Source organism: Hyaena hyaena, unplaced genomic scaffold (genome assembly GCF_003009895.1).
Source record: "Hyaena hyaena isolate Hyena2069 unplaced genomic scaffold, ASM300989v1 scaffold_23, whole genome shotgun sequence".
Taxonomy (NCBI): domain Eukaryota; kingdom Metazoa; phylum Chordata; class Mammalia; order Carnivora; family Hyaenidae; genus Hyaena; species Hyaena hyaena.
The window spans coordinates 3,791,730-3,817,157 of record NW_024080655.1 but is presented as its reverse complement, the minus strand read 5'-3'; the positions used below and the strand labels follow the sequence as shown (position 1 = coordinate 3,817,157).

The following is a 25,428-nucleotide window of genomic DNA, read 5'->3' as shown; positions in this document are numbered from 1 at the left end:
CTCAACCGCGTTTTGGAAATAGGCATAAATTGTGTGTGTGTGTGTGTGTGTGTGTGTGTGTACGCACACACATGTGCAGAGGGAACGCTCTAGTTTAGCTCTATCACAGTACCTGAAAAATGTTCTACGTGCCCCAGTGTCTCTTCCATGTTTTGTCCGAGAAGAGCCATCCTTCCTTCGATGCTAAGTGGATTCTAGTCCTGGGCGCTCCCATCTATTTGTTAGGAAGACACACATACTACCCCTAGAGCGAACTGGTCTATCCCACACCAACACGGCGTCTACAGGAATGTCGCCCTTCTCCACTGCCTCCTTCAGTTCCTTCCAATTCACCGGCGGAGCTGAAGCCAGATTCTGGGGTTCCTGTCCACACTCTGAGGCATATGAGGTGGCTTATCCTGATTCAAATAAGATGGTGTGTGAAGGTTCTGGAATCACAGTAAAGCTGCCGCTGCCCGGCCTTCCTTCCTCAGCCATTCACCAGGCACCAGGCAGGAGCAAAAGGGGTGGCCCAACCCCTGGAACCTGTGGCTCGAAACCTGACTTTTCACCTCCGGTACACGCAGTTTCCGGATGGCTCCGGATGGCTACCTATTCATGGTAACTGCGGGTCCTTTTTCACAATATCTATTTTCGACGAAAACATTTCTGGACTGTGCTACGGATGCTCTGCCTGATTAAACAGAACGTGACTGAGACGGATGAACCTTTTACTGATGCCTTAGAAACGGTCTGGGGATTATTTTTGTGTATGGTGTGAGAAAATGATCTAGTTTCATTCTTCTGCATGCTGCTGTCCAGTTCTCCCAGCACCATCTGTTAAAGAGGCTGTCTTTTTTCCATTGGATACTTTTTCCTGCTTTGTCAAAGATTAGGCACTCTCAACAATAGCCAAAACATGGAAGGAGCCTAAGTGTCCATCAACGGACAAATGGATCAAGAAGATGTGGTTTATCTATACAATGGAATACTACATGGCAATGAGAAACAATGAAATCTGGCCATGTGTAGCTACATGGATGGACCTTGAGGGTGTTATGCTGAGCGAAATAAGTCAGGCAGAGAAGGACAGTTACCATATGTTTGCACGTATAGGAGGATCAGGAGGAACTTAATGGAGGACCGTGGGGGAGAAGAAGGGGGGAATTAGTGGGGGAGAAGGAGGGAGGCAAACCTTGAGAGACTCTTGAATGCTGAGAACAAACTGAGGACTCATGGGTGTGGTGGGGGAAGGGGGAGATGGGCATGGAGGAAGGCACTTATGGGGATGAGCACTGGGTGTTATATGGAAACCAACTTGGACAATAAACTCTTTGTAAAAAAAAATTAAAAAATAAAAAATAAAAAATAAAGAAACGCTCTGGGGAAGGTTCTTTGGTGAACTAATGCAGCAGGGGGCGCCCTTGGGGCCTGCTGAGGAGGGAAGACTCTCTGTCCTGGCACCCGACCCACTTCTGAGCGGAGCCCGCCCCAGCTGAGCTGTCCTGCGTTAAAAAAAGAAAGAAAGAAAGAGAGAGAGAGAGAGAGAGAGAGAGAGAGAGAAAGAAAGAAAGAAAGAAAGAAAGAAAGAAAGAAAGAAAGAAAGAAAGAAAGAAAGAAGCCAGACTGTCAAGCTGTTGACTTCCCCAGCCCACTGGAGTGGGTGAAAAACGGCTGCCTGACGATACCTTATTTGCCATTTCTAACAGGCTCTGGGTTGGAAAAGCTGATGGAGCACAACACTTATGTGTGCGAAGCTGAAGCCTGAGTGCTAGTGCATGGCTTTCGTCACCCATGTTTTGGGTCCTCGGAGGTTTTTACTTCCTCTCTGGTCTTGTTCTTGCTGTAACTTCATGCAAGGAGGGAGGATAGGAGGTCCACCCACCTACAAGTCTTTCTTTCTTGCCCTGGTTGCGCTGAGCTCCGCCTTCTCTAGGTGGCGGGGGTACAGTGATGAAAGAGCAGACAGTACCTGCCCTCAGGAAGCCACAGCAGAATGGGAGGAGACAAACGGATAGAACCGTTTAAGCCACCCGGCACGGTGCGCCAGACCTGGTTTGCTTGCGTTGCGTTGCGTTGTGTTGGTTGGGGATGACTTGGGTTGTATCATATTGAGTGTGTGGGATTGGGTTACGGTGTGTTAGTTGCGTTCTGTTGGGTAGTGTTGAGCCGTGCTGGGTTCTGCCGGGCGGGGGTGGGCTGGCCGTGTTGTTTGGGTCTGTTGGGTTGGTGCGGGATGGTGGTCGAGGGCTCTGCTTTCACCACGGTCGTCTGGGAGGCTTCACGGAGAAGGTACGCTGACTTGGGAGCTGAACGGCGGAGGAGAAGGCCGCCATCTTGGCAGAAAGGGCCGGCGGTTCTCTGCTTCTGCCCGCTGGAATGCCGTGGGGGTCTGCGGGTCTATCCCGTTTCCATCCTAAGAGACGGGCCTTCGAGAGCAGAGCCCAGTCATCTTCTCCTTTGTGAAAGGGCCTGGACGCTCACACCACCCAGAGCCCAGAGACCCAGCTAACCGGCTTCCTGCCCCTCCACTGAGGGCCCCCCTTATTCTGCCCCCCCTCCCACCAGAGCAAGAGGCCTGGTAGTCAGGTGGATAAAAGCAGCTTTGCTCCGGTCGAAGCAGGGGTGTGAGGGGCAGGTTCTCCTTGGACTGAGATAAAGAAAGCCCTGCTGCGGTTGAGGGACAGTCAGGCGGTCCCAGCTTTGGCCACCGGTCTGGGGGCAGGCCCTGCTCTCTCCACCCCAGCCCTCCCCAGGAGCCCTCACTGACCTGCACGCGGGCCTCGGTGAGGTCTGTCCTCATGGCCAGCTGCTCCCGTGCGTACACATCGGGGTAGTGGGTCTTCTGGAAGACTTTTTCCAGCTCCTCCAGCTGGTAGCTGGTGAAGGTGGTTCGGTTCCGCCGCTTCTTGCCCTTGTTGCTCTCTGAGTCGGCCTTATCCAGCGGGCTGGGGAGGTCGGCGCTGGCCCGGTCCTGGGTCCCCTTCACCCCAGCCTCCTTCACACCGAGGTAGCTGCTGTCCATCCCCACCGTGTCAGAGTCAGGCGGTAACTCTGGCTCGCCCAGGGAGCTCTCTTTGGCTGAGGGGGGAGGAAACAAAGTCAGAGACCAGTGGCTGAGCCAAGCAAGAGAAGAGGGAGGGCCAGGGAGAGCCATCCTCTGCCCTTCCTCCCTCTCAGAGTCACACTGGATGCGAGGTCAGGAGGCCTGGGTTCTAATCCTGGCTTGCCATTAACGTGCTGTGTGACCTTGGGCAAGTCCTTTCCCCCTCTGAGCCTCTTTGCCATCATCTCAGAATGGACTCCTTTCAGCACCAATGTAATATGACCAATCAAATTGGTCAGCCAATCTGTTCTCCCGGATCTCTAATCCCCATCCCCCACTGACCCTGGGCTCTTCCTTCTAGAAGGATAGAAGGATACCCTTGCCAGAATTCTGCTTTGGGCATTGAGGATGCTGACTGCAGTGCCTGACTCCCAGGGAAGGGAAAGCTCATGCGGCAGCTGTGTCTGGCCCCCGGGGCAGGGGCAGGGAGGAGGCTGGCATAGAGGCACACAGGAACGGCCCTCCTATCCTGGCCTGGTCCTGGGTGGGCTCGGCAGGAGCTGCGGAGACCCCTCCCCCCACCAGGAATCCAGCATGAGGGCACACCCCTGCCCTCCGCAGGTCCCACCTCCTGTCCCCACGGGGGCCTGCCTGCTCCTGGCAAGTGCTGCATTTGCTGAGGACGCCGGGCAGACATCCGCACCCCCAGGATGCTGACGCGTGCGCCCCAGTAGATTTGCACTAAGGTCTCCGCCCGGGCCCACAGCCATCGCCAGCTGACAGAATGGGGCTCTGCTGGTTGATTCCTAGACGCCCAGAACCAGTAAGGACCAGTCTATCTACACAAGGATGAGGAACGGAGGCCAGAGGGGGCAGGGGGCCAGGGGGTAGCTTGTCCACGTGCAAATGGCCCAGATAGCATCCTGGGTGGACATACTCAGGGCCAAGTTTAGAGCATGGGCTCTGGAGCCAGTGGAGGGTGCGAACCCCACACCAACCTCCCTCCTTCCGTGTGCTTCAGACAGTTCACTGAATGGCTTTGTGCCTCAGTTTCCCCCTCTACAAAATGGGGATGGAGATACCCATGGGATCCTCCTCACGGGGTCGTGTGGGGTTAAGGTGGCCGACAGGCAAGGCCCTCAACATGGTGCCGGCGTGTGCAGGTTTCTGCCGGCGGTGTTCCCAGTTCTGCTATGGCAGCAGAGGACTCTGAGGCCTGAGAAGCCCTCGAAGCAGGCAGGCCCCGCCCCAGCGCATCTGAGTGCGGGCGCTGGCCTGGTGTCCGGAGAGCACGGGGAGCCCTCCTTCGGGAACAGGGCATGTCCAAGCCGTGGGCATGACGCGTCAGGACAGTGCCTCTAGCTCAGGCCCCCTGACTCCATCCACATCCTGGGGGCTAGGCGGCGGGGGCGGGGGGGAGCCCACGGGCATCGCGCATGACACCCACGTGAGCTGGGCACCCGCACGCAGCCACGGCTTCAGTGACATTATGCAAACTGCAACTGGCAGGAGGGCCAAGGGCTTTCAGCAAAGATATTTATCTTCCTGGCAGACAAACAAGTTTTATGTTTTGGGTTTGTTTTTTTTTTTATTTTATTAATCCCTTCCTTTCTTTTCTAAAATTAATTTTTTTTTTTTTTTATTTTCTTGTTGTCTTTTTTTGGGGGGGGGGGCAGACCCTGCCCCTCCTGCCCCAGCACTGATCTCCAGGCCCCATCCCATGACCCCGCGACTCTTAGCGTGTCCTCTGGCATCCGGCCTGGGGTTGGGACCACCCCGCACAGCAAGAGGGGCCGGGCTGCACGGGGAAGCTCCGTGTCACAGAACCTGAGGGTTGCGGGGACCAGCCCAAATCCCTAGTTTTAACTGGGGGCGGGGGGGGGGGGCTAATGCAGTGAGAAAGCAAGGGAGAGAGAGAGGGGGCAGGGAACGTGAGCCTCTAGCTCACGGGTCAGTCCCCTATTCCCACCCCCTACCCTGTGGGCTTGGGGGCCTCCTCCCAGGGAGGGAGGGGGAGGGGCAGAGGAATGCAGGGAGCTCTCATCATCAAGGAGTCCTGCTTGCTCATCCTGGGGGCAGAAGGACCAGCGTCTGAGGCTGCGGAGGGACAGATGTGGCCTCTGAGAAAAGGCCCGTAGCGTTGACCTAGTTCTAGGCTTCACTAGTGGGGAGGCAGCAGAGAACGCCCAGTCTTCTACAGGGAGAAATAAGGGTCTAGTTTCTGGTACCTGCAGCCCCCCACTGAGCCCAAGCGAGTGGGGGAGAAATGAGGGGACAGCACCATGTGCACAAAGGCCACCAGGCCAAGAGTTGGGAGATCTGCTCTTGTTCCCAGCTCTACCACCATCTGCCCCGACCTCCAATGACTCCTCTCAGATCTCAGTCTCATCCGCCAACAGGGGCGGCCGTGCCCTGTCTGGAGCAGGGGGGGAGCAGGTAGGGGTGTGGCACTGCCTCAGCCCAGTGGAATATCCCCCCGCCTCAGTCACCATCGGGGCCCTCCCTTGGGATCTGAGAAGAGGGGACAGGGAAGAGGAGGCGTCTGTGTCAGGGCACGCTTCGGCCAACTGGAAAGGCCTAGACATGGACGGATTCTGGCAAATGGATGCTTCTGGCTGCTCAGAGAAGAGGGAAGCGAGCTGTCTAATCTCAGTCTTCACTCTTGATCATTTTGCTTTACGTCAGAGGCTGGGTCTCTAATTTAGATAGCAAAGAATGATTCCGCGAGGCTTGGTGGCCCAGCCAGCTGGTCAGAATGACAAGCCAAGGCTCCCTCAGGCACTCAGTCCACAGACCCCAGATGGGCTGTGGTGACAGGGAGCCCACTGCCGTGAGGACAGCTGGGCCATTTGTCTGAGGTCCGGCACGTGTCTGTCCCCTAGATACCTGGCCCGTTGGTCCGGGCTCTAACTGTCCAGGGCCCCTCCCAGAGACAGCGGCCATACCTCCCGGGGTCTTCTGCCTCCGGGCTAAATAACTGTGGTTTCCACCACTCTTCCTCGGGTGGCCCCAGGTTTAACACGACTGCTTGAGACAGGTGGGCACCAGGCATGTGCTGGGTGATGGTGCTGGGCCCTGGGGCAAAGCCCGGAGACTGCTCTCCGACTAGACGATGCTGAGGAGCGAGGAGGTGAACCAGCTGGGTGGCCCAAGGCCAGCTCGCCCTGCAGCGCCCTCCGCTGACAGTCACTAAAAACAGAGGACCCGCTGCTTGTGCCGAATTACTCGACTATAGGTGACCCCGTTGTTCCTCTTCACCACACCTCCAGCCACCTGCCTGGAATGCCCTTCCTGCCAGCTGACCTCCAAGATCCCATTAAGCACCAGCTCCTCCAGGAAGTCCTCCCAGACTGCAACAACCATACAGACCCCTTTGTCCTCTGCTCAGCCTCTTGTGTTCAACTGCTTGTGTTCCTGACTAGTCTATAGTCAGGCCCTGAGTGTCCATTTCCTCCTGTAGAGCATCAGCTCCCCAAGAGTGGGGGCCTCACGTCACTGACCCTGGGCTTAGCCCAGGACGGGGCAGATGGCAGACACGCCGTGAGAAGCTGCTGAAGAATAAAGAACAATTTCTAACAACCAAACACTACCGAGCTCTCGCTCCGTCCGGCTACCTCTAAGTGCCTACTGTGTGCAGCTACATAGCCTCAAGGTACACGCAGGAAGTAGTCGTTTAACAAATAAATGGATCAATTCGTCCCTGCTAGACAGGAGGAGAGGTGGATAGGACACGTGAAAGAGACTTGCAATCACTAATGCCTCCCTGCACGGCTCACACAGCGGGGGAGATGAGAGGGCGGAAGGGGAGAGGGGAGAAGACCGACACGGGCACTGAAGGCTGCCTCCACGTGGGGGCAAGGGGGGCGTCAGGGAAGCGGAAGGAGCAGCGAAGAGACGGGATTCGTGGGCGGGGCCCTAGTTTGTAAACTTCCAGGAAACCCAGTCCAAGATCTTCTGGGAGTCAGCTCCGTGCCCACCGCGTTGCCCCACTGGGCGAAGGCCACTGGGAGACTCCGCGTGCCCTACTTCTGGGCCAGCCTTCTTCCGGCCGACGGCGCTGGCGCTGCATGGGCTGAGCAGCAGCAGAGCCCCCCCCCCCCCCACCCCCCCGGCCCGCCCCGGTCCAAGCCCCCTGCCTGCGGGTCTGGCTTCTCCCCTGCCCTCCCTTCCACACAGACTCTGGACTGGCGCCACGCAGACGCTCCCGTGGCGGGGAGGGCTCCTCGAGAGGGTTTTGTCCGCATCTCTGGGGTCCGAGACAATACAATCCTGATCTGCAGCTTCCCAGTGGAATGTCTTGATCTGGATGTAAACCCCAGACAACCCAAGGAGTCAAGTAACGTGCACACATACGGTGACAGCAGTCAGTGCCTGCCCCACCAGGGGGATGAAAGTGATGGCGGCCATGGGGGTACCACGTGCCCTTCAAACAGTCCTCAGTACATATTTCCAGCGACCATGTCTCATGAAGTAGAAGCATTTCGTTCAAGGATATATTCTTTTTTTTTTTTTAAGTTTATTTATTTTGAGGGTGGTGGGGAAGGGGCAGAGAGAGAGGAGGGGAGAGAGAATCCCAAGGAGGCTCCACACCACCAGAGCCCCACGAACGGTGAGATCATGACCCGAGCGGAAGTCCATGGCTTCACTGAGCCACCCAGGCGCCCCCAAGGATATATTCTTAATCAGGAGCCACAGAAGACCCTCCAGCCTCTGCCTGAACTCCGAGGAATGCAAGAAATAGAAATTCTCAGGGGCGCCTGGGTGGCTCAGTCGGTTGAGCATCCGACTTCAGCTCAGGTCATGGTCTCACGGTTTGTGAGTTCGAGCCCCGCGTCAGGCTCTGTGCTAACGGCTCGGAGCCTGGAGCCTGCTTCAGATTCTGTGTCTCCCTCCCTCTCTGCCCCTCCCCTACTTGTGCTCTGTCTCTGTCTCTCAAAACTGAATCAATGTAAAAAAAAAAAAAATTAAGAAATTGAAATTCTCTCTTCACTTCCTCACCCTCTGCTTGTTGCCCCCGTTCAACCCAACGGCGTCGCTCTAGCCTCGTCTACCCGTTTTTTGGCATGAAGGCGCTTGGCAGACTCCCAAATCTCTCTAGGTGATTTCTTTTCATGCCAGGATTACAAGAGAGCGCACTTCTGAAACCGCTTGTGGGGGAGGAGGGGGGGGGAGTGCCAGAGGCCTCTCTGTGCGCATTCCTTCCGCGTGCAGGGACGCGTCCCCTCCGGCCTGTGGCACAAGCCTGCCGCCGGGAATGGCGTGGGGAACATATGTGTCGTTGCCTGCGGACAGGTGTGTGGAGCGGGCGGGCTTGTGGGCTTGACTACCAGCCCACAGACGGGATGTGCTGCTGTGCGCGGGGATTCGTGCGGGTGACCGTCACTCGGCACAGTGGGCGGGTGTGGACACGGGAGGGCCATGTGTGTGTACTTCTGCACAGGCCCGTGCATATGGAGTGTAGGTCTAGGGGTCTGAGTAATTTTATCCTCCGTGGTTTCGATTACATCTATTTTTCCTCCAAACATCTGCGTTGTGGGGGACATGCCCCTCGCTCCGTGCTCGGGGGCGCTGGCCTCACACACCCTGTGGCAGAGTGCACAGCGCCGATGTAATCTCCTTAAACAAAACAGGCCGGCGTGAGGCCCTTTCATGCGACTTAAAGGGCACTGACTGAATCTACGGCTGTCCAAACAGTCGTGCGGGGGTAGGGGCGAAGGTTAAAGGTTAGCCATTGATCACATCCCCAGCCCACCTCACCTGCCACCGGACTCTGTCCTGAGCTCAGCCTGGCGGTCCCTGGTTTAGTTCCAGGCACAGTAAATAATGCCAGAGGGGCGGCAGTACCGGGTGCCGTTCCAGAACGTGCAGAGAGCCTGTATCTGTGCTCACCCGGGCTCCAGGAGCTGCCCATCTGCAGGGGAGGGTGGGGGATGGAAGGTCAGGCGCTCGGGCCTGCCACCCACAGGTGACGCGGGCACCCCGGTCCACCAACACAAGCCCAGAGAATGCTCCTTGAAACAAAGAAAGTTCGAGAAACTAACCTGAGGCGGGAGGCTAAGGAGACCTGAAGACTAGATGTAGTGTCCTGGAGTGAGCGGGTGCTGGGACAGTAAAACGACGTCAGGAAAAAAACTTGTGAAATCCGAATAAAGTGTGGGGTTTGGTTAACAGTGATGCAAAAGGAAAAAAAAAGGGGACAAAGCATCTAAATATGCGAGTCACCCAAGAAGACATGCAGGCTGCAAAGAGCATGAAAACACTCTCGACATATTACCCACCACAGAAATGAAAGCGCAGCCACAACGAGATATCGCTACACACCTAGCGCAATGAGCGTCAGAGACCTGGCGACACCGGTGATGACGAGGACGCCGAGCCACGGAATGTGTCCCACGTCGCCGGTGGAAACCAGTGCGGCAGCTACATAATTACATTCCCGCCCCCCTCCCCCACGGGACCCAGCCACCCCACGGCAGACACTGACCCAGAAGACACGGAGACTCATTTTCAGGGGAAAAACACCAAACCTGCATGCAAATGTTTATAGCAGCTTTGGTCATAATCACCCCAAACTGGAAACAACCCAAATGTCCTTTAACAGACGACTGGATAAGCAAACGGGAACAGTCATACAACCCGATACGACTCAGAGATAAAGGGAATGAAGGGTTACAGAGAGAAGTGCAGGAAAGACTCTCAAAAGCAGCATCAGGGTCGGTAAAAGAAGCCAGACTCAAAATCTGCATATGTATGACTCCACTTATTTATCATATGACACTCAGGGGAAGACAACAGGGTCAGGATGGAGAACAGATCATGCTTTGCTAGGGGCTGGGGAGGGGGAGGGCTTGACCATAAAGGGCTGGCGTGAGGAACTAGCCTGCACCTCAGTCGTCCTGGGGAGCACAGGATCCGCGCAGGAATGTGTTAAAATTCATAAAGCTATACGCCCCCAAATGTGAATTTTGCAGCGTATTATTTTTTAAGTGAAAGACATGTAAACTATAGGGAAAATGCAAAACTGTGTTTAAACATACTAAAGAAAAACTAATAAAAAGTGTGTATTCAGACTTCAGACTTTTCTTTACCCAGAAATCCCACTTCCCGGAATGTATCCTAAAGAAATAATTATGGGTAAGCACAAAGAATTAGCTGGAGAGGAAGTTCATCATGGCATCGTGACACAGAAAAACCAAAAATAACCTATTTCTGGACAGTAATAGGAGATTGATTAAATAAAGGACGGTATTTCCATAAATAGAAGATCTTCCCTGATATTCTTTACTCTGCCAACTGGTCTTTTTGTATTGTTTTGTTTTGTTTTTTGGCATTTAGCACACATTGCTATGTATTTATTTGGGACTTTTCTCTTTGTTTATTGTCTCTCTCTACCTTCCATAAAACAGGGAGTATATCTGAAGAGATTTCCTTTGTTTACCCTTGTCTAGTGTCTATTATTGCGGCTTGCATGCAGTAGGTATTCAATAAACATTTGATGAGCAAATGAATGAAATAGATAGTATTAAAAAATAGCATTTTAGTATCTGGAAAGATGTTTGAGTTGTAGTAAGTAAATGTCATCTTTCAAAAAAAAGTGGAGGAGGGATGGAGTATCTGTCTTTAGAAAATTCTAGAAGTTTCCAGAGCTGGGAATGCAGGTATACGGGTTGATATTGTTTGCTTTTTTTTTTTTTTTTTGGTCTGAATAACTTTTTTTAAGTTTATCTATTTTGAGAGAGATGACAATCATGTGCATAGAGCAGGGGAGGGGCAGAGAGAGAGAGAGAATCCCAAGCAGGCTCCACGCTGTCAGCACAGAGCCCAACTCCAGGCTCAATCCCACAAACGTGAGGACATGACCTGAGCTGAAATCAAGAGTCGGATGCTTAACTGACTAAGCCACCCAGGCGCCCCTGAATTAAGTGTCTGTTTATTCTACCGTAAACAAGAATTGCTTTTATCATTTTCAAATGCTACTTGGAAGCAGCGATTAGATCCCGAATGATGCTTGCTTTGCTAGGGTGCTGGACTCTGCTGTGAGATTTTGGGAGATGAGCACACATCTTTGTGGTGCAGATCGACCGCTGTCCTCACAGACGGCGACCCTATGACTCTGACATACTGGAAGCTTCCGGACCTCAGGCTTAAGTTCACCTCCTCACGGGTTTCTCTGCCTTCCTTCTCCCTGCTCTGTCCCAGCTCCCCTCCCTCGGCCCTCACACTGGCACCTGCTTATCTTCATAACTTCTGTGGCCTTTCTTCATACATCATTGTCTGTGTTCCATATGGAAAAAATGTTTAAATCAATAAGCTAAGTGAAGATAAGCCAAGAGAAGAAACCTATACACCCCCCTCCACACACACACACACAGATACAATTTTTCATAAACTTTTTTTAACCTAACACTATATTCTGTGCATCTTTCCATGCTAATCCATATTCTTCTACCACATCATTTTTTTTAAACTTTATTTATTTTGAAAGACAGAGGGAGCACGAACAGGGGAGGGGCAGAGAGAGAGAGAGGGAGAATTCCGAGCAGGCTCTGCACTCTGAGCACAGAGCCCGACGTGGCCCGACGTGGGGCTCAAACTCACGGAACTGTGAGATCATGAACCTGCATCGTTAAAAAAATTTTTTTTAACTTTTTTTTTTTTTGAGAGACACCGAATGCGAGCAGGAAAGGGGTTAGAGAGAGACGGGGAGACACATAATCCGGAGCAGGCTCCAGGCTCTGAGCTGTCAGCACAGAGCCCGACATGGGGCTTGAACTCACGAACCGTGAGATCATGACCTGAGCCAAAGCTGGATGCTCAACTGACTGAGCCCCCCAGGTGCCCCTCCCATATCATTTTTAATGACTGTGTATTATCCCATCACATGGACAAATTCTATTTAGTCAATCTCCTACTGCTGGGCACCCGGGCTTCTGATGGTCTGAAGCCACAAGAGGCCTGAAATGAACGTCTTTTTTGTTCAGTCCTCTACACATCATGGTGATTATGTCAGAAAAAGCTCTAGGGTGTAGAAAACCTGAATTAGACTGTATTCATAGCCAAGGTGTCTGACAAACATGACCAAACTTCTTTCCAAAGACGCGACAGTCTCCTCAGCGGCTAGAGTGCCCCTTGCTTCAGGGTGAGTGCCAGTCATAGTGTTTGAAAAATCTTTGCCAGTTTTGGGGGCGCCTGGGTGGCTCAGTGAGTTCGAGTCCCTCATCGGGCTCTGAGTGCAGAATCTGCTTGGGATTCTGTCTCTCCTTCTCTCTGCCCCTCCCCTGCTTGTGTGGACATGTGTGCTCTCTCTCTCTCTTTCTCTCTCAAAATAAGGAAATAAACTTAAAAAAAAATCAATGCCCGTGCGATAAATGGAAGGGACATCCTGTTTGAACTCACATTTTCTATTACTAGTGAAATTAAATTTTTTATTTGTTAGATTCCTTCTTTTGTGAATTGCTTCTATTAGAGTTCCAAGGTTTGGTGCAAGGGGGACCCCTTCTCCCTCCCTGACCCCTGGGCTGGGCTTGCCCCTTGAACACTGAGTTCTCTGCTTTCACGTACTTGTGCGGAGGACAACCCCCTCCCCCCACTCGAGTGTGAGCAGTTCAGAGCAGGGCCTCCCTGATGCCCTGCTGGGTCCTGAGCCGGGCCTGGGCTCCTTCTGCCTTGGACACCTCTGTCTGTCCTCCTGAGGGTGACCAAGGGTACCGGTAGCAAACACTGCCGTGCGGATGGGGCGGCAGCAGCAGGGGGGTGGGCCCTAACACCCACCTAGCCGCGGGCCAGGGCGTGAAGGTGGCCCTGCTGCTGTGGCCCTGCACAAACCTTTTGGCTTCTCTGTTTCCTCAGTTCAATGAGTATTGGCCGGATCCCTGCCGGGCAGGGGGGAAGGGGTTTCCATGGGAAGCCACAACTGAGGAGGCCTCAACAGACCCTGGGACATGACACTTAACCACAGGGCGGGTTCCCTGGCCCCTGCCTGCTTGAAGGTTCTAGAGCCCCACTCCTAGCTAGCCAGGATCGGGGCTGCAGTTGCTCATCTCGCCACTAGGAGGCACTGCCGTCTTAATTAAGTTCCTCAGGGCGGAGGGTGGGCCCCAGGGCCCCAGGCCTTGACCAGGTTTCTAGAAGTTTGTTTGAAGGCCCAGACCCCACCTGGGAGGGTGCGCCACACAAGCAGTTACTCAGCCCTACTCTGTGCCCGCCACTGTCCTAGAACTGCAAGGGACACGGAGGTGGAGGAGGCGGGTCGCGGGCCCTGCCCGCAGAGCTCATTCCTCCCTCAGTTCCGGGGGCTTCCACATTCTTGACTGATTTCAACCCCTCAAAACCCCCACATGGTGGCTCTCCTGAACACCCTCACTCCACAGATGGGCAAACTGAGGCTCAGAGAGAAAGGACTCACTGAACGTCACCAGCAACTGAGTGGCAGTCCCGACCTGAGATCTTTTACTCCCCACAGTTGTGGGGAGACCCTGGGGAATCCCCGATCCTCCAGCTGCTTGCAAATGAGCGGGACAAACACCCCCCGCCCCCCATCCCCGTATTTCCCCCTGGTTGGCCTTCTGTGGTGCCAACTCCTTGGTGGCTTCTCCCTTCGGGGGCGGGGGCATCAGCGGAGGCAGGGGCTGCGGCCCCTCCACCACTGCTCCCCTCAGACACGAGCTCTCTCTGTCCTGCCCACACGGAGGCGGGGTGTCTTTTTCTGGACCAGAGGACGGAGGGAGCGTCCCAGAGCCAAGGAAGGAAGAGAAACTAGCGCGGTGCTCTCAATGAAACCCAGCAACTGTGGACATCTGTCCCCCCTCCGCGGTGGCGCAGGAACTGTGTGAAACACCCCCAGAGACCGAGGCCGTTGGGAGCACGTGACTTGTCGGAGAACGTGCAAGGGGTCGGAGGCAGAGCTAAGGTTTGAACCCCCAGCCTGGGGCATTCTGCGGGCGCCGTCCTAAGGCGGAGGCCGTGTGTGGGGCTGGGAGGGGGCAGCCCAAGAGCAAGGCCGGGAGTCCCAGCAAGCGGGCTCCCCTCCGACGCCTCGGCAGCAGCCCCCGTGCCCCGCCTTCAGTGCCAGCCCGGACAGAACCCCATCAAACATCCGGGACCCAAAACGGGGACCGATGACTTTTCTCGGGACCTCATTCCCGGGGTCTCCTCCATCCCCAGCTCACAACCCCCTAATTCTTCCCTGTTCTCTCCCTGGCACCGTGTCTTGGTTTTGCGTCCATTCTGTGCCGAATAGTGAAGGATTTAGAGGAAGGAGGTCCGTGTGTGCAAGTCACCCGTCAGCGGTGCAGAAGGAAACGACACGTATACGTGTACCTGCATATAAGCCGGTACGTGCACGGACACAGGGAGCCTGCAAGAGACACTGAGAGGAACACAAAGATGGTTAAGACGTGAACTGGGGACTTGGTGCAATGGGGATCCCGGAAGTCTTCATATCCGCTTGTGACCTGCCTCTAAGTTTGAAACTACGCCCAAGTGAAAAGTTTTATAGGGCGCCCGGGTGGCTCCGTCGGGTGAGCATCCGACTTTGGCTCAAGACACGATCTCGCGGTTTGTGGGTTCAAGCCCCACATGCGCTCTGTGCTGACACTCAGAGCCTGGAGCCTGCTTCGGATTCTGTGTCTCCCTCTCTCTCAGCCTCTCCCCTGCTCGTGCTCTATCTCTCTCAAAAATAAATAAATGTTAATACATACATACGTACATAATTTACGAGCCTTGCTTCCCCAGCCTTTTGAAAACCTTCACCTGCGCAGAAGCGACTGGTGACCCAATCGGAGCACGTGATGCTTCCAGCAGCACTTCTAAGATGTACTTTTTTTTTTAAATGTTTTATTTATTTCTGAGAGATAGAATGACAGCATGAGCAGGGGAGGGTCAGAGAGAGAGGGAGACAGAATGTGAAGCAGGCTCCAGGCTCTGCACTAGCTGTCAGCACAGAGCCTGACGTAGGGCTTGAATCCACGAACTGTGAGATCATGACCTGAGCCGAAGTTAGACGCCCAACTGACTGAGCCACCCAGGCGCCCCAGATGTACTTTATTTTTTGAGGCCATTATAACTTCAGCTTTCTTACAACGAGTTTGAGTGAGAGAAGTTTCCCTGTATCCAAAAAAAAAAAACAAAACACAGGAATGACCGGAAAGCCACGAAAAAGAGCTAAAACATGGGGTCAAGTCATTGTCCACGGCAGGTGAGTGGGTGAGCAAACTGTGGTCTATCCATACAACAGAGTATTCTTCCGCCTTAAATCGGAAGGAAGTTCGGACCTATGCAACCGCATGGATGAGGCTTGAGGACATGTCAATAACTGAAATAAGCCAGTCACAAGGAGGCTCCACTCATATGAGGTTCCTAGAGTGGTCAAGTTCACACAGACAGAAAGTAGATGGTGGCTGCCAGGGGCCGGGAGGGGGATGGGAAGTTAGCGGCTAATGGGTATGGAATTTCGGTTTTACAAGATGAGAAGAATTCTAGAGATGGATGTGGTGAGGATTGCACAACCTTATTAATATATTTAACACCACTGAACAATGCACTGAAAAATAGATGTGCAATATGCTTCCATTAAAAAACAGTTAAGATGGTAAATTTTATGTGATGTATTTTTTTATCACAATAAAAAAAAAATTGGAAAAAGAGAAGAAAGTCCATAGCCAGTGTCCCTTGGGACCTTTGTCTTGGCTTCAGCCCACTCTATCCAGGGTAGGTCCCTTCCAGCTCCCAGGCTACACCGCCAAATTATTTTCCGTGTTCTCCTGGTACCGCGTCTGGGTTTGCATCCGCTCACACCCTTGGTCCTTGGTTCACTCAGGTGTCCGTTCATCAAGCGCTTCCCCTTGGTCATGGCCTCATGAAGGGGACAGACAGTGGTCAACTCTCCCGGGGCTTCCAGGGCAAGAGCACTGTGTCCCAGGCGCACGGGGTCCACCATGAGGAGCCATCAGTTGTGGCTGAAAAAGTCAGGGGCGTCTTCATTGACAGCATGGTCTTGAACTGAGTTATTGAAAACCAAAGAAGTCTCGGCAAGACTTTATGGTAAAGCAGGACGCCTACAGCTCTCCAGACTGTGCAGGTCCTAATTTCCCAGGAGCAGCCTTGGACCGGGGCCTCCCACCAGGGCCGGCGACAGTAAGGAAAACAATCACAGAATCCCTTGAGCAGTGCTGACCCATCCACTATCTCATCTGATTCCCCAAATCCCCAGGAGCTTGGCGTTGTCACTCCCATTTTACAGATAAAGAAACTGAGGTCCTGAGACGTTTAACAACTGGCTCAAGGTCGCACAGCTGGGGGGCTGCGGTGGAGCTGGGATTGGACCCCAGATGGCCCAGCTCCAAGCCCTGTGTCCGGCCTAGTGCCTCTCACAGTGATGTGTCGTCTTTCTTATACACACAGGCTTTTGGAGGGAGTGAATGCTTCATCTTGTCACCAAAAGACACGACGGAGGCAGAGGAGCAATTCCCATCTCAGAGGCCTGATCTAAACTGAGTTTTAGGATCACCATAAAAAGCCCCGCTTAGGATGAAAACATTTGAACATCACCTCCTGATATTTACTAGGGCGGGGTGGGGGTCGTGACCTCTGTCAGATCTCACACCCCCCCGTTAGCCGCTCCTCAAGGAGACTGGAGGTCCCTCACCTCCTGCCTTCCAGGCCCGGCCCAGGGCTCACCCCCCACGCTCTGCCTCCCACAGCTGGGGGTCCCGGCACCTGGAAGGTGAAAGGGGTGCTGGCCTGGGCCGACTCTGCTGCCGGAGAAGCAGGAGCCTCCCAAACTGGCCCCTCACCCCTGCACCCCAGAGCTCCCGGGCCACACTAGGCCACCCCCTACCCCACAGGAAGGATACAGAGGTCCCGAGCGATCACACACTTGTCAGTAGAAGACCTCTGTCTCCTGATTTCAAGTGGTTTTTCTGCCCATTTCCCGCTCTGCCTCCACCAAACCATACGGCCTCGGGCTTGTCCCTAAGCCCCTCCCACAGAGTCCTCTGAGCCTCTACTCCTCCTCTGTAACTGGGAGAAAGCCCGAGTCCCCAGCCACCCCAACGAGGCACTATAATAGCACTTTCAGACCCAAGGCAGGCAAGACAGAGAAGCTTAAGTCCTGCACCAGGCAAAATGAAATGAATGGGAAATCTTTGGGGTAGGACAGACTTGATTTCCAGTTCTGTCACTTATTTGCTTGCTTCATTCATTCATTCATTCATTCATTCATTCAGCAACATTTCTGGGGCACCAGCCAAATGCAGGCAAAGTTTCAGGTGGTGGAAATACAAAGCCCAATAAAATCCCCTTCCTTCAAAAGGCCGAACTTCATGAGGGAGGCAGTGATCACGGTGCAGGTGCTGGACAGAGCAGGGGCATGGAGGCCAGGCTACGTGGAGGGTGATGTTTTAGGGGCAAATCCAGATCTCTCTGCAGGAGGGGCTTTGAGGCAACAATCCCATTGGAGGGGTGTGTTGAAGTTATGCTTAGCTACTTTACATAAGATATGGAAACGTCGGTTTCCTCTATCAAAGAAATGGAGAGAGTCTAAGGAAGATTACTGAGGAGGCTCCCAAGCCACTGTCACTGAAGGGTGTGACTTAGCTTCTGTGTGTCTCAGTTTCCTCATCTGTAAAGTGGGGCTGAGAATGTCCACGTCTCAGAATGTTTGTGAGTTTTCAAGGATGCAGTGTGCAAACATGCACTTCCCTGCCTGATACGCAGCATGCCCCCATCACCGGGAGCCCTCCTGGATAAACGAATGTGGTTATTTTTTGGGTCAAGTTGGGCCAAGGCAGCTGCAAGAGTAAGGCAAAGTCACTCAACCTTCCAATCGGGGGCCCATTTCCCACATATATTACACTTGAAACCACTGTCAAAATGAGATGTTACATTTATTTTGTTACATAGTTACTTAACCCTTTAGTGTGTTGTAAAGAAAGGGCCCTTCCATTAAATATGTGTTGGCCTAAGTTACGTTTCACCTGGAAGGCATACCCATGCCTTGAGAACTGTAATTTCAATCACAGCACTGATGGCAGCGTAATTCACAAAGCGGCTGACGACGTTCCGGTCTGCTGTGAACTCCTTCTAGAATCCCCGCTCCCACAAATGCCCTTGATGACATCTGGACAGCTTGCTTATGCAGGCACCTCAATGTTTAACTGCTCAAGAATTTCTCAGTGGGAACATCCAGTGCCTTCTGCCCATTATACCATCTGAAAGGCATGAGGGGTGCGCAGTGGCAAGAGAGGCCATTCCAGAAATGTACCGCTGCTGCTGTCACAGAGAAACTAACCCCGCGGATTCAAGGCCAGATGGGGCTCTTTCTGCCTAATGAGCCCCAGGCCGGTATCGCTCACCTCCCCCCCCCTGGATTCCCTGCCACTCCTTTGCTGGAGCTCCCAGAAGAGCCCCTAGTAATTAAACTGCTCATCAGCCTCGGCCATCAGACAGTGCTCTTTTCACAGGCAGGGGAGACATCAACGCGCTCCGTTATGCACACTGCAGCCCAACTGAATACTTGTTGCCCTGAAATGAATCTTGTTAAATAATGGAATTCTGAGCCTGCAGAAGGCCCACTTAGGCCTGGAGAAAATTTCCTTCTTTCACCCAAATCAAGAGCTTTCTTTCTCCAAATGTGTTTATTCAAACCTAAAGAATCATTTATAAGCTGAAAAAGCAAAATTTTTCTCCCCTTGGATGAGAAAGGAAAACTAATGGCTGAATTTTTTTTAAATGTGTATTTATTTTTGAGAGAGAGAGAGAGAGAGAGAATCCAAAGCAGGATCCAGGCTCCAAGCTGTCAGCACGGAGCGCAACACAGGGCTCAAACTCATAGACCGCTGAGATCATAACCTGAGCCAAAGTCAGACGCTTAATGGACTGAGCCCCCCAGGCACCCCGAATGGCTAAACTAATTGTAAGGCGGCCAGTTACAATTTTCTGAGATTGATAAAGACGGAGAAGACTATTCAATCTTAGCCTTAAAAAAAAAATTCCACCTTTATAACTAAGTTTCCAAAATTTCTAGAACATACTTATATCTAAGCTCTTCATTAGAGTTTCCGTCTAAATGGTTGACATTTGGCACAGACAGGTTCTAAGTGTTTTGCCCGTCACATGTTAGTGTGTAAGTATAAATAATCCTCAATATTCCAAGATCTACGTGTTGGGTGAAAATGGTTCTTTCATTGACTTTTGCTCAACTGGACTAAAAAAAAATTCAAATAAGTCTCTGCGTGAAAATGTAGGGTGTACACACCTTCTACCAAGGAAACCTTAATCTTGGTAGGATGTGTGACAAGTTCATCTCTTTTCAACCTGTTACTACTTCTCAGGAGAACGAAGCATCCCATAAAACAGTGAGAATGTACTTTGTGAAACACAAAACTGACTTCTGTGGATCTTTGCCAAGAGGCTGAGTCCCGTAGGGCTCATTAGGTAAAGCAAGGGTCAGGAACATGCCTTCAGGAAGGAAGCCCGGCCCTCACTGACCATCCACCTGCCTTGGCTCAGGAGACTTTTCCCCCTAAAGTTTACTTACTTATTTTTGAGAGAGAGAGAGAGAGAGACAACATGCATGAGTGTAACCAGGAGTGGGGTAGGGGGCGGGGGGGGGGGGGGGGAGAGGGAGAGGGAAAGGGGGAGAGAGAGAGAGAGAGAGAGAGAGAGAAAGAGAGAGAGAGAGAATCCCAAGTGGAGAATCTCTGTGCTATCAGTGTGAAGCCCGATTCCAGGCTTGAACCCATGAACCCTGAGATCATGACCTGAGCCAAAACCAAGAGTCGGATGCTTAACCGACTAAACCACCCAGGTGCCCCAGGAAACTCTTCTCCTCAACCCCAGTGCAGCCGCTGACGCTAAGCAAACGAGGAGGCCCATCCACCTGCGGTCAGTTAGCATGAGTTTGCAGGGGGCGGGGTTTGGTTGGCTCCTCCTTCCTCACCGATGGAGCTGCACCCAACACACAGCCAGGGCTGGGATGGCCTGGTTGTGAGGAGGGAAATGAGGCCTGGGCAGTCAGGGTCTGTGGTCATCACTGCAGGGGTGAGGGGAAGACAGCGTGCTGTATGCTGAACCCCCCCCCCAACAGGCACACCCCACTCCACAACTTCCTGAGCCCTCCCACATGCTTGATGGTGTCTCAGGGGCACACAGACAGTGAGGTCACCAAGGCGACGAGCACTAGCTTTAAGGGCAGAAGAGTGGAGAAGATCAAGGCCCTTTGGCCCAGTTCAAGGCGAGCCACTTGGGCACCTGGCCCTCTCTGGGTCCCACTTTCCTGATCTGTAAATTGGGAGGATTAATACCTCCTGAGAGGCTTCAGGGAAAGATCTCAGTGCGGGCCTGGCCCCTGGGCGACACCCGCCATCACTCCCTTGACGGTGCTGAGCGGGAGCCGCTCTGACAGGCCACCAGCTGACATCCTCCGCCCCCAGCGCTGAACCCAGGTGGAAATGAGCACATTTCCCCCCCGCCCTCGGGGACCTCAGGACCAATGAGCACAGAGAACAGACTTCTGGGAGGGGAAAAGAGGAAGTTATACCCCAGTTCTTGATTCCTGGGTATAAGACGCCGCAGCCTCGGGAGACACGGGCTGGAGGTTCTGAGGGGCCCGGGGGTGCCCTCCTTCTCCCTCCTTGACCCTCCCTGCCCCCCTGCTAAGGCAGCCAGTCAGCCTCCACCCCTTTCATCAGTCATCCATATCGTAAAAGCTTGTGTCAACCACCAGTTTAGATTCAGTACTAATCTATTCACTTTCCAGTCTGATGTATCCAAGTCAACTACACCTGCCCACCGAAGTTTCTGACCAGCCTGATCGTCAGGGTTCCAGCAAAATCCTATCAATAATAGCAGTTAATACTGACTACTTACTCCATTCCAAGAACTGTTCTTTACCTATATTATCTTATTTCATTCTCACAGTATTCCCAAAAGGTTGATAGTATTCTTAACCTCACTTTACTGAGAAGGAACGTTGAGGCAAAGAGGTCGACCACTTTGTGCTAGTCCCTCAGCTGTTCAGGCTGACATCTGTTTCCACGTCTTGATATACCAGCCTCCCCAAACCAAAGGCATCTCAAGCTTCATGCTGCCAGTGAACCCAATTGTGGGCTGAACACAGTGTGCACAAGACCCCAAGAGTACTAGAGAGTGTGCCTGTCTCTCGTCTTCAGGCACCCAGGGAGACCAGGCTCAAGCAGGCCCCTGTTTCATCAAGCAGGGGACTTCAAGGTGAGAGCACTGGGCTCACAAGGGAGCCCCTCCACCAGCAGTGACCGCCACTGCTCTGCAGCCCCCTCCTCTCTGGTCACTATGGGGGCCACAGAATTGCTTCTGGAGCCTCGACCCCAGGCTATGGTGTTCACTGGACAGTTCTTAGGATGGCTGGGGTAGAAAGGACATGGGGTGGCAAGTACCTCTCATAGGAATCGAGGAGAAAATATTCAAGATACAGGACCAAGAGCGTGAAGCTGGTTTAGGGTGGATGGGGGCTTCCCTCCTGAAGCTCCCACCTGGTCCACAGGGAGGGGGCTCTGGGATCATCTTACTGAAATGAAGGTGTCCTAGATTTGGGCCTCTCAGGAGTGGTCCCAATGGTGCGTGGACCCTAAGAGCACATGGGAATTTTCTCAAAGGCCATGTCCTCACAAGGAGGGTCAGTTGACATACTTAGAACTCCTAAATAGCCAGGGGCCTAGCCAGAGACCAAGGTCACCAATGGCTCTGTCCTCTGCCCCTTCTTACCAGCTCTGGTTCCTGGAAGATAAATGTGTCCCTGAGCCGGATCTCTTTGGTGGGTTAGTCATCAGCTTGGAGCCAAAGGGATGGGCAGGACGACTTTTGAGGTTCCCTATATTCTGGGATTCTGGACTTCACCTCAGAAGGCCATGGCAGGGACAGACAGACAAACCGATAGAAGAGAATAGAGAATCAACAAATTAACTCTTAAATATGTGGCCAATTGATTTTCAACAAAGGTGACAACATCATTCAGCAAAGAAAGGGCGATCTTTTCAACAAATGGCACTGGGCAAACTGGAATCTAAATGCGAAGGAAACAAGAGCTGGGTCCTTACTCCAAATGCACCTCAACCTAAGAGCGAAAACGATAAAGTTCTCAGAAGAAAACACAGGGAGACAATCTTCATGACATGTGAGTTAACGATGACTTTGGATGCGACATCAGAAGCCCAAGCAACAAAAGAAGAAATTGATAAACTGTATTTCATCCAAATTAAAATCTTCTGTGCGCCAAAAGGACACTATCCGGACAGTGAGAGACAGCCCACAGAATGAGAGAAAATATCTGCAAATCATATATCAGAGGAGGGATTATTATCCAGAATATATCAAGAGCCCCTGCAGAACAACAGCATAAAAACAAGCAACCCAGTCCAAAATACGGGGAACAGACTTGCATACACAATTCTCCAAAGAAGATGTTCAACTAGCCAGACACAAAAGGAAAGATACAGTATGACCTCATTTCCATGAGGCACCCAGAGTAAGAAAATGTATACAGACAGAAAGTAAAACGGATGTTTCCAGGGGTGCGGTGGAGAGGGAGATGGGGAGTCACTTACTGCTTAATGGAGGTGTCTGGGGTGAGAAGTTCTGGAAACAAACGGTGGTGATGGTGACACACCATGATGGAGGTACTAACTGTCCCTGAATGGTTCCCTTAGTTAAAATGGTAAATGCTACATTACATTTTACCACAATAAAATATCACCCCTACTTTCCATCTGAGTCACACAAGGAACGCTCAGCATGGGATCCTGGCCTCTCACCATGTCACTCAGAGTCCAGATCCTTCAGCAGAGCGCGAACAGTGCTCTTGGCTTTGCCTCTGCTCTTCCTCAGCCCCCATTGCGCCTGGCCCCAGCGCATCCCCTGCACGCCACACACTTGCTCCGGCCCAGACACTGCAGGTATCTTCCTGACCCAAAGCCCTTGTGCAGTGCTGCTTTCTGAGTCAACGCTGCCGTTTCTGGCTCCTTCCGCGTGAGCTCCTCTTCAGCCTCCAAAGTCTGTACCCACAAAGCTCCAGGCCATTTGCACTCTCCTTGGGGACTCTCACTTCTGCACATCCAGCTCCCTGACGTCAGGGATCAACTCGCTCACTGCCAAATGCCCCACGGCCTTCTCACAGCAGTGCTCACGGTGCTTACGCAGCACGCCCTCTCTGAAGACGGGGGAGGGAGCCTTTCCATCAGAGTCCCCTCTGCCTCTCTGTCCACATCGTCCCCCACAGGGTCTGGCATGTGGCACCCTGTCATGGCCGCCTCCCCGAGTGCTAACTACATCCCGGGCCCAGGTCTAAATGTTTCAGCCTGAGCTGCGAGCTCAGGATGGCACCCTTGCCAGAAGAGGGCTGTGTCCTGTGTGTGTGTGTGTGTGTGTGTGTGTGTGTGTGTGTGTGTTTGCAGAACCCCAGGGGGCTAGCGCACAGTAGACGGGGTACCAGGCGGGCACATCCACAGCCCTCGGGTGCCCCTGGCCAGGCAGGCAGCAGGAAAGGACAAGGGGTCCAGAATGGGGCAGGCGGGGGGTGGACCTAGCAGTCACTGCAGGAAATGGGGACACTTGGGAAGAAGAGCAGGGTGGGGAGGGAGGTTCCCCAGATCCCTAGGGCCAGCCTGGGTGCAGCAGCTGGACCCCGCCTGCGGCCCCTGAGATGACAGCGAAGGGGGATCAGTGGGGGCAAAAGGCTGTTCTTCCAGGTGTGGATCCGAGAGGACTCAAGGCTCCTATAAAACAGGGCCCCCAAGACCTCTCTGCCCCCACACCCCACACGCCTCCGGGATCCCTGTGGGGGAATGAACTATTTTCCACCAGGGTGCAAGAGAACTAGATGTGGGGTCTCGTCCCAGGCCTGGATCCAAAGGAAGGAGGAAAGAAGAGAGAATAGAAAGATTTTTAGTGATCCTAGCATGTTCACATCCCGTTTCATTCAATGATTCATTCATTCATTCGTTCGTTTGTTCAATCATTCACTCACTCATTCATTCATTTGTCTGTCAACAAACATTCATTGAGCACCTACTGTGTATACCAAGCCCTGATTCTTGCATACCAAGCTCTCGGGAAAACAGTGCACAGCAATGCAGGCAAATAAGGCAAGTATTTCCCCATCGCTGGTCCCACACGTGGCCCTTAGCTCCACCCTATCCTGGCCAGAGGTTCCGAGGCATGTTCCCGGGGCCTCTGGAAACTCCCCCTCATACTAGTATGAGGCACCTGTGTCCTGCCTGCCCCCCAACCCCCGTTCTCCCCGCAGCTCAGCAGGACGCTTGAACAGGTGAAGGAGCCTTGCCCAAGGTCACAGAGTCAGGTCTAGAGCTCTGACCTGCCAGACACCAAGCCCAGCCTGGACCTCTCCACCCACTGGATTCCCAGATGCTGAGAAGGGAGGAGCTCTTTGGCAGTCGTGTTTGTAAAACCCAGTCTTCCAATCTCACAGCATCAGGGTGGCCTCAAGTCTAACTGGGATCAACCCACAAAAGAACACCGTTCAGGTTCTCAGGGCCTTTGCTCATCAAGAACTTGGCCCTCTGTCTTCCCAGCAGTCCCACCTCGGGCAAGTCAGTCAACCTCTATGAGTCCGTCTTCGTCGGCAAAGTAGGGACGGCAGTAGAATCTATCTCATGGCGCTGCGACTTGGGATTCAATGAACTCGCACACAGGATTCGGCACATTGCCTGCTGCATGGGCAGGCATGCTCAGGAAATGCGGGCTGTCCCCTGGCATCGGCAGCACAGAGGCTTTGCCCTGCCAGCTCAAACCCCCTTTTGCCTCACCCCCCATCAGACTCACTTCGTCACTGTCCCTGTCCTGCAGATGGGAAAACTAAGGCAGAGAGCGAGGCCAGGCATGCCAGACTTGCCCCCGTGGTGGCCTGGACTAACCTTCAGCTCCCAGAGGGGCCTCTCCGTACAAGGAATCTGGCGGAGCGGTGGGGCCCGAGACCTCCTGAGGATCCTGGGGAGGCAGGGCATCCACCTCTCCCCCAGCACCTCGAGCCCAGGCCTGGAATAGCACAGAACCCGGGGGCTGCAGAAATCACCGAGGGCCATGCAGGGGCTTTACAGACGGGAGACCGAGGCCCCGAATGGGGACCTGCGCAGGGGATCTGTGCACATGCTGTCTTCCCGGCTCCTTCTTGGCAGTGCGGGTGCAGAGTTGTCCCGGCACTGAGCTGGGGCGGATGGGAACCCATGCAGATGGCTGGCTGGGCTACAGACCTGGCAGGGAGATCTCTGGATACTGGGGGCGTGGGGGGGGGGCTCATACATCTGGGAGAACCTCAAAAATCTCCATTCCCACTCTGAAACCTGATCAGAGACGCCCTCCACCTCCCCACCACCATTTGCAACACCCTAGTGCCCTCGAGGCTGGACAAGGTG

At 53.3% G+C, this 25,428-nt stretch overlaps 1 protein-coding gene across 1 annotated transcript in view; it reads right to left on the bottom strand.

Annotated features, from left to right (window-relative positions):
- Positions 1 to 25,428, bottom strand: part of ALX4 (ALX homeobox 4) — a 41,095-nt gene that overhangs the window by 6,381 nt on the left and 9,286 nt on the right. Inside the window, exon 2 of the mRNA XM_039226936.1 lies at positions 2,750 to 3,060. Coding sequence (XP_039082867.1) covers positions 2,750 to 3,060 — 311 coding nt within the window. The remainder of the gene's footprint in view (positions 1 to 2,749; positions 3,061 to 25,428) is intronic.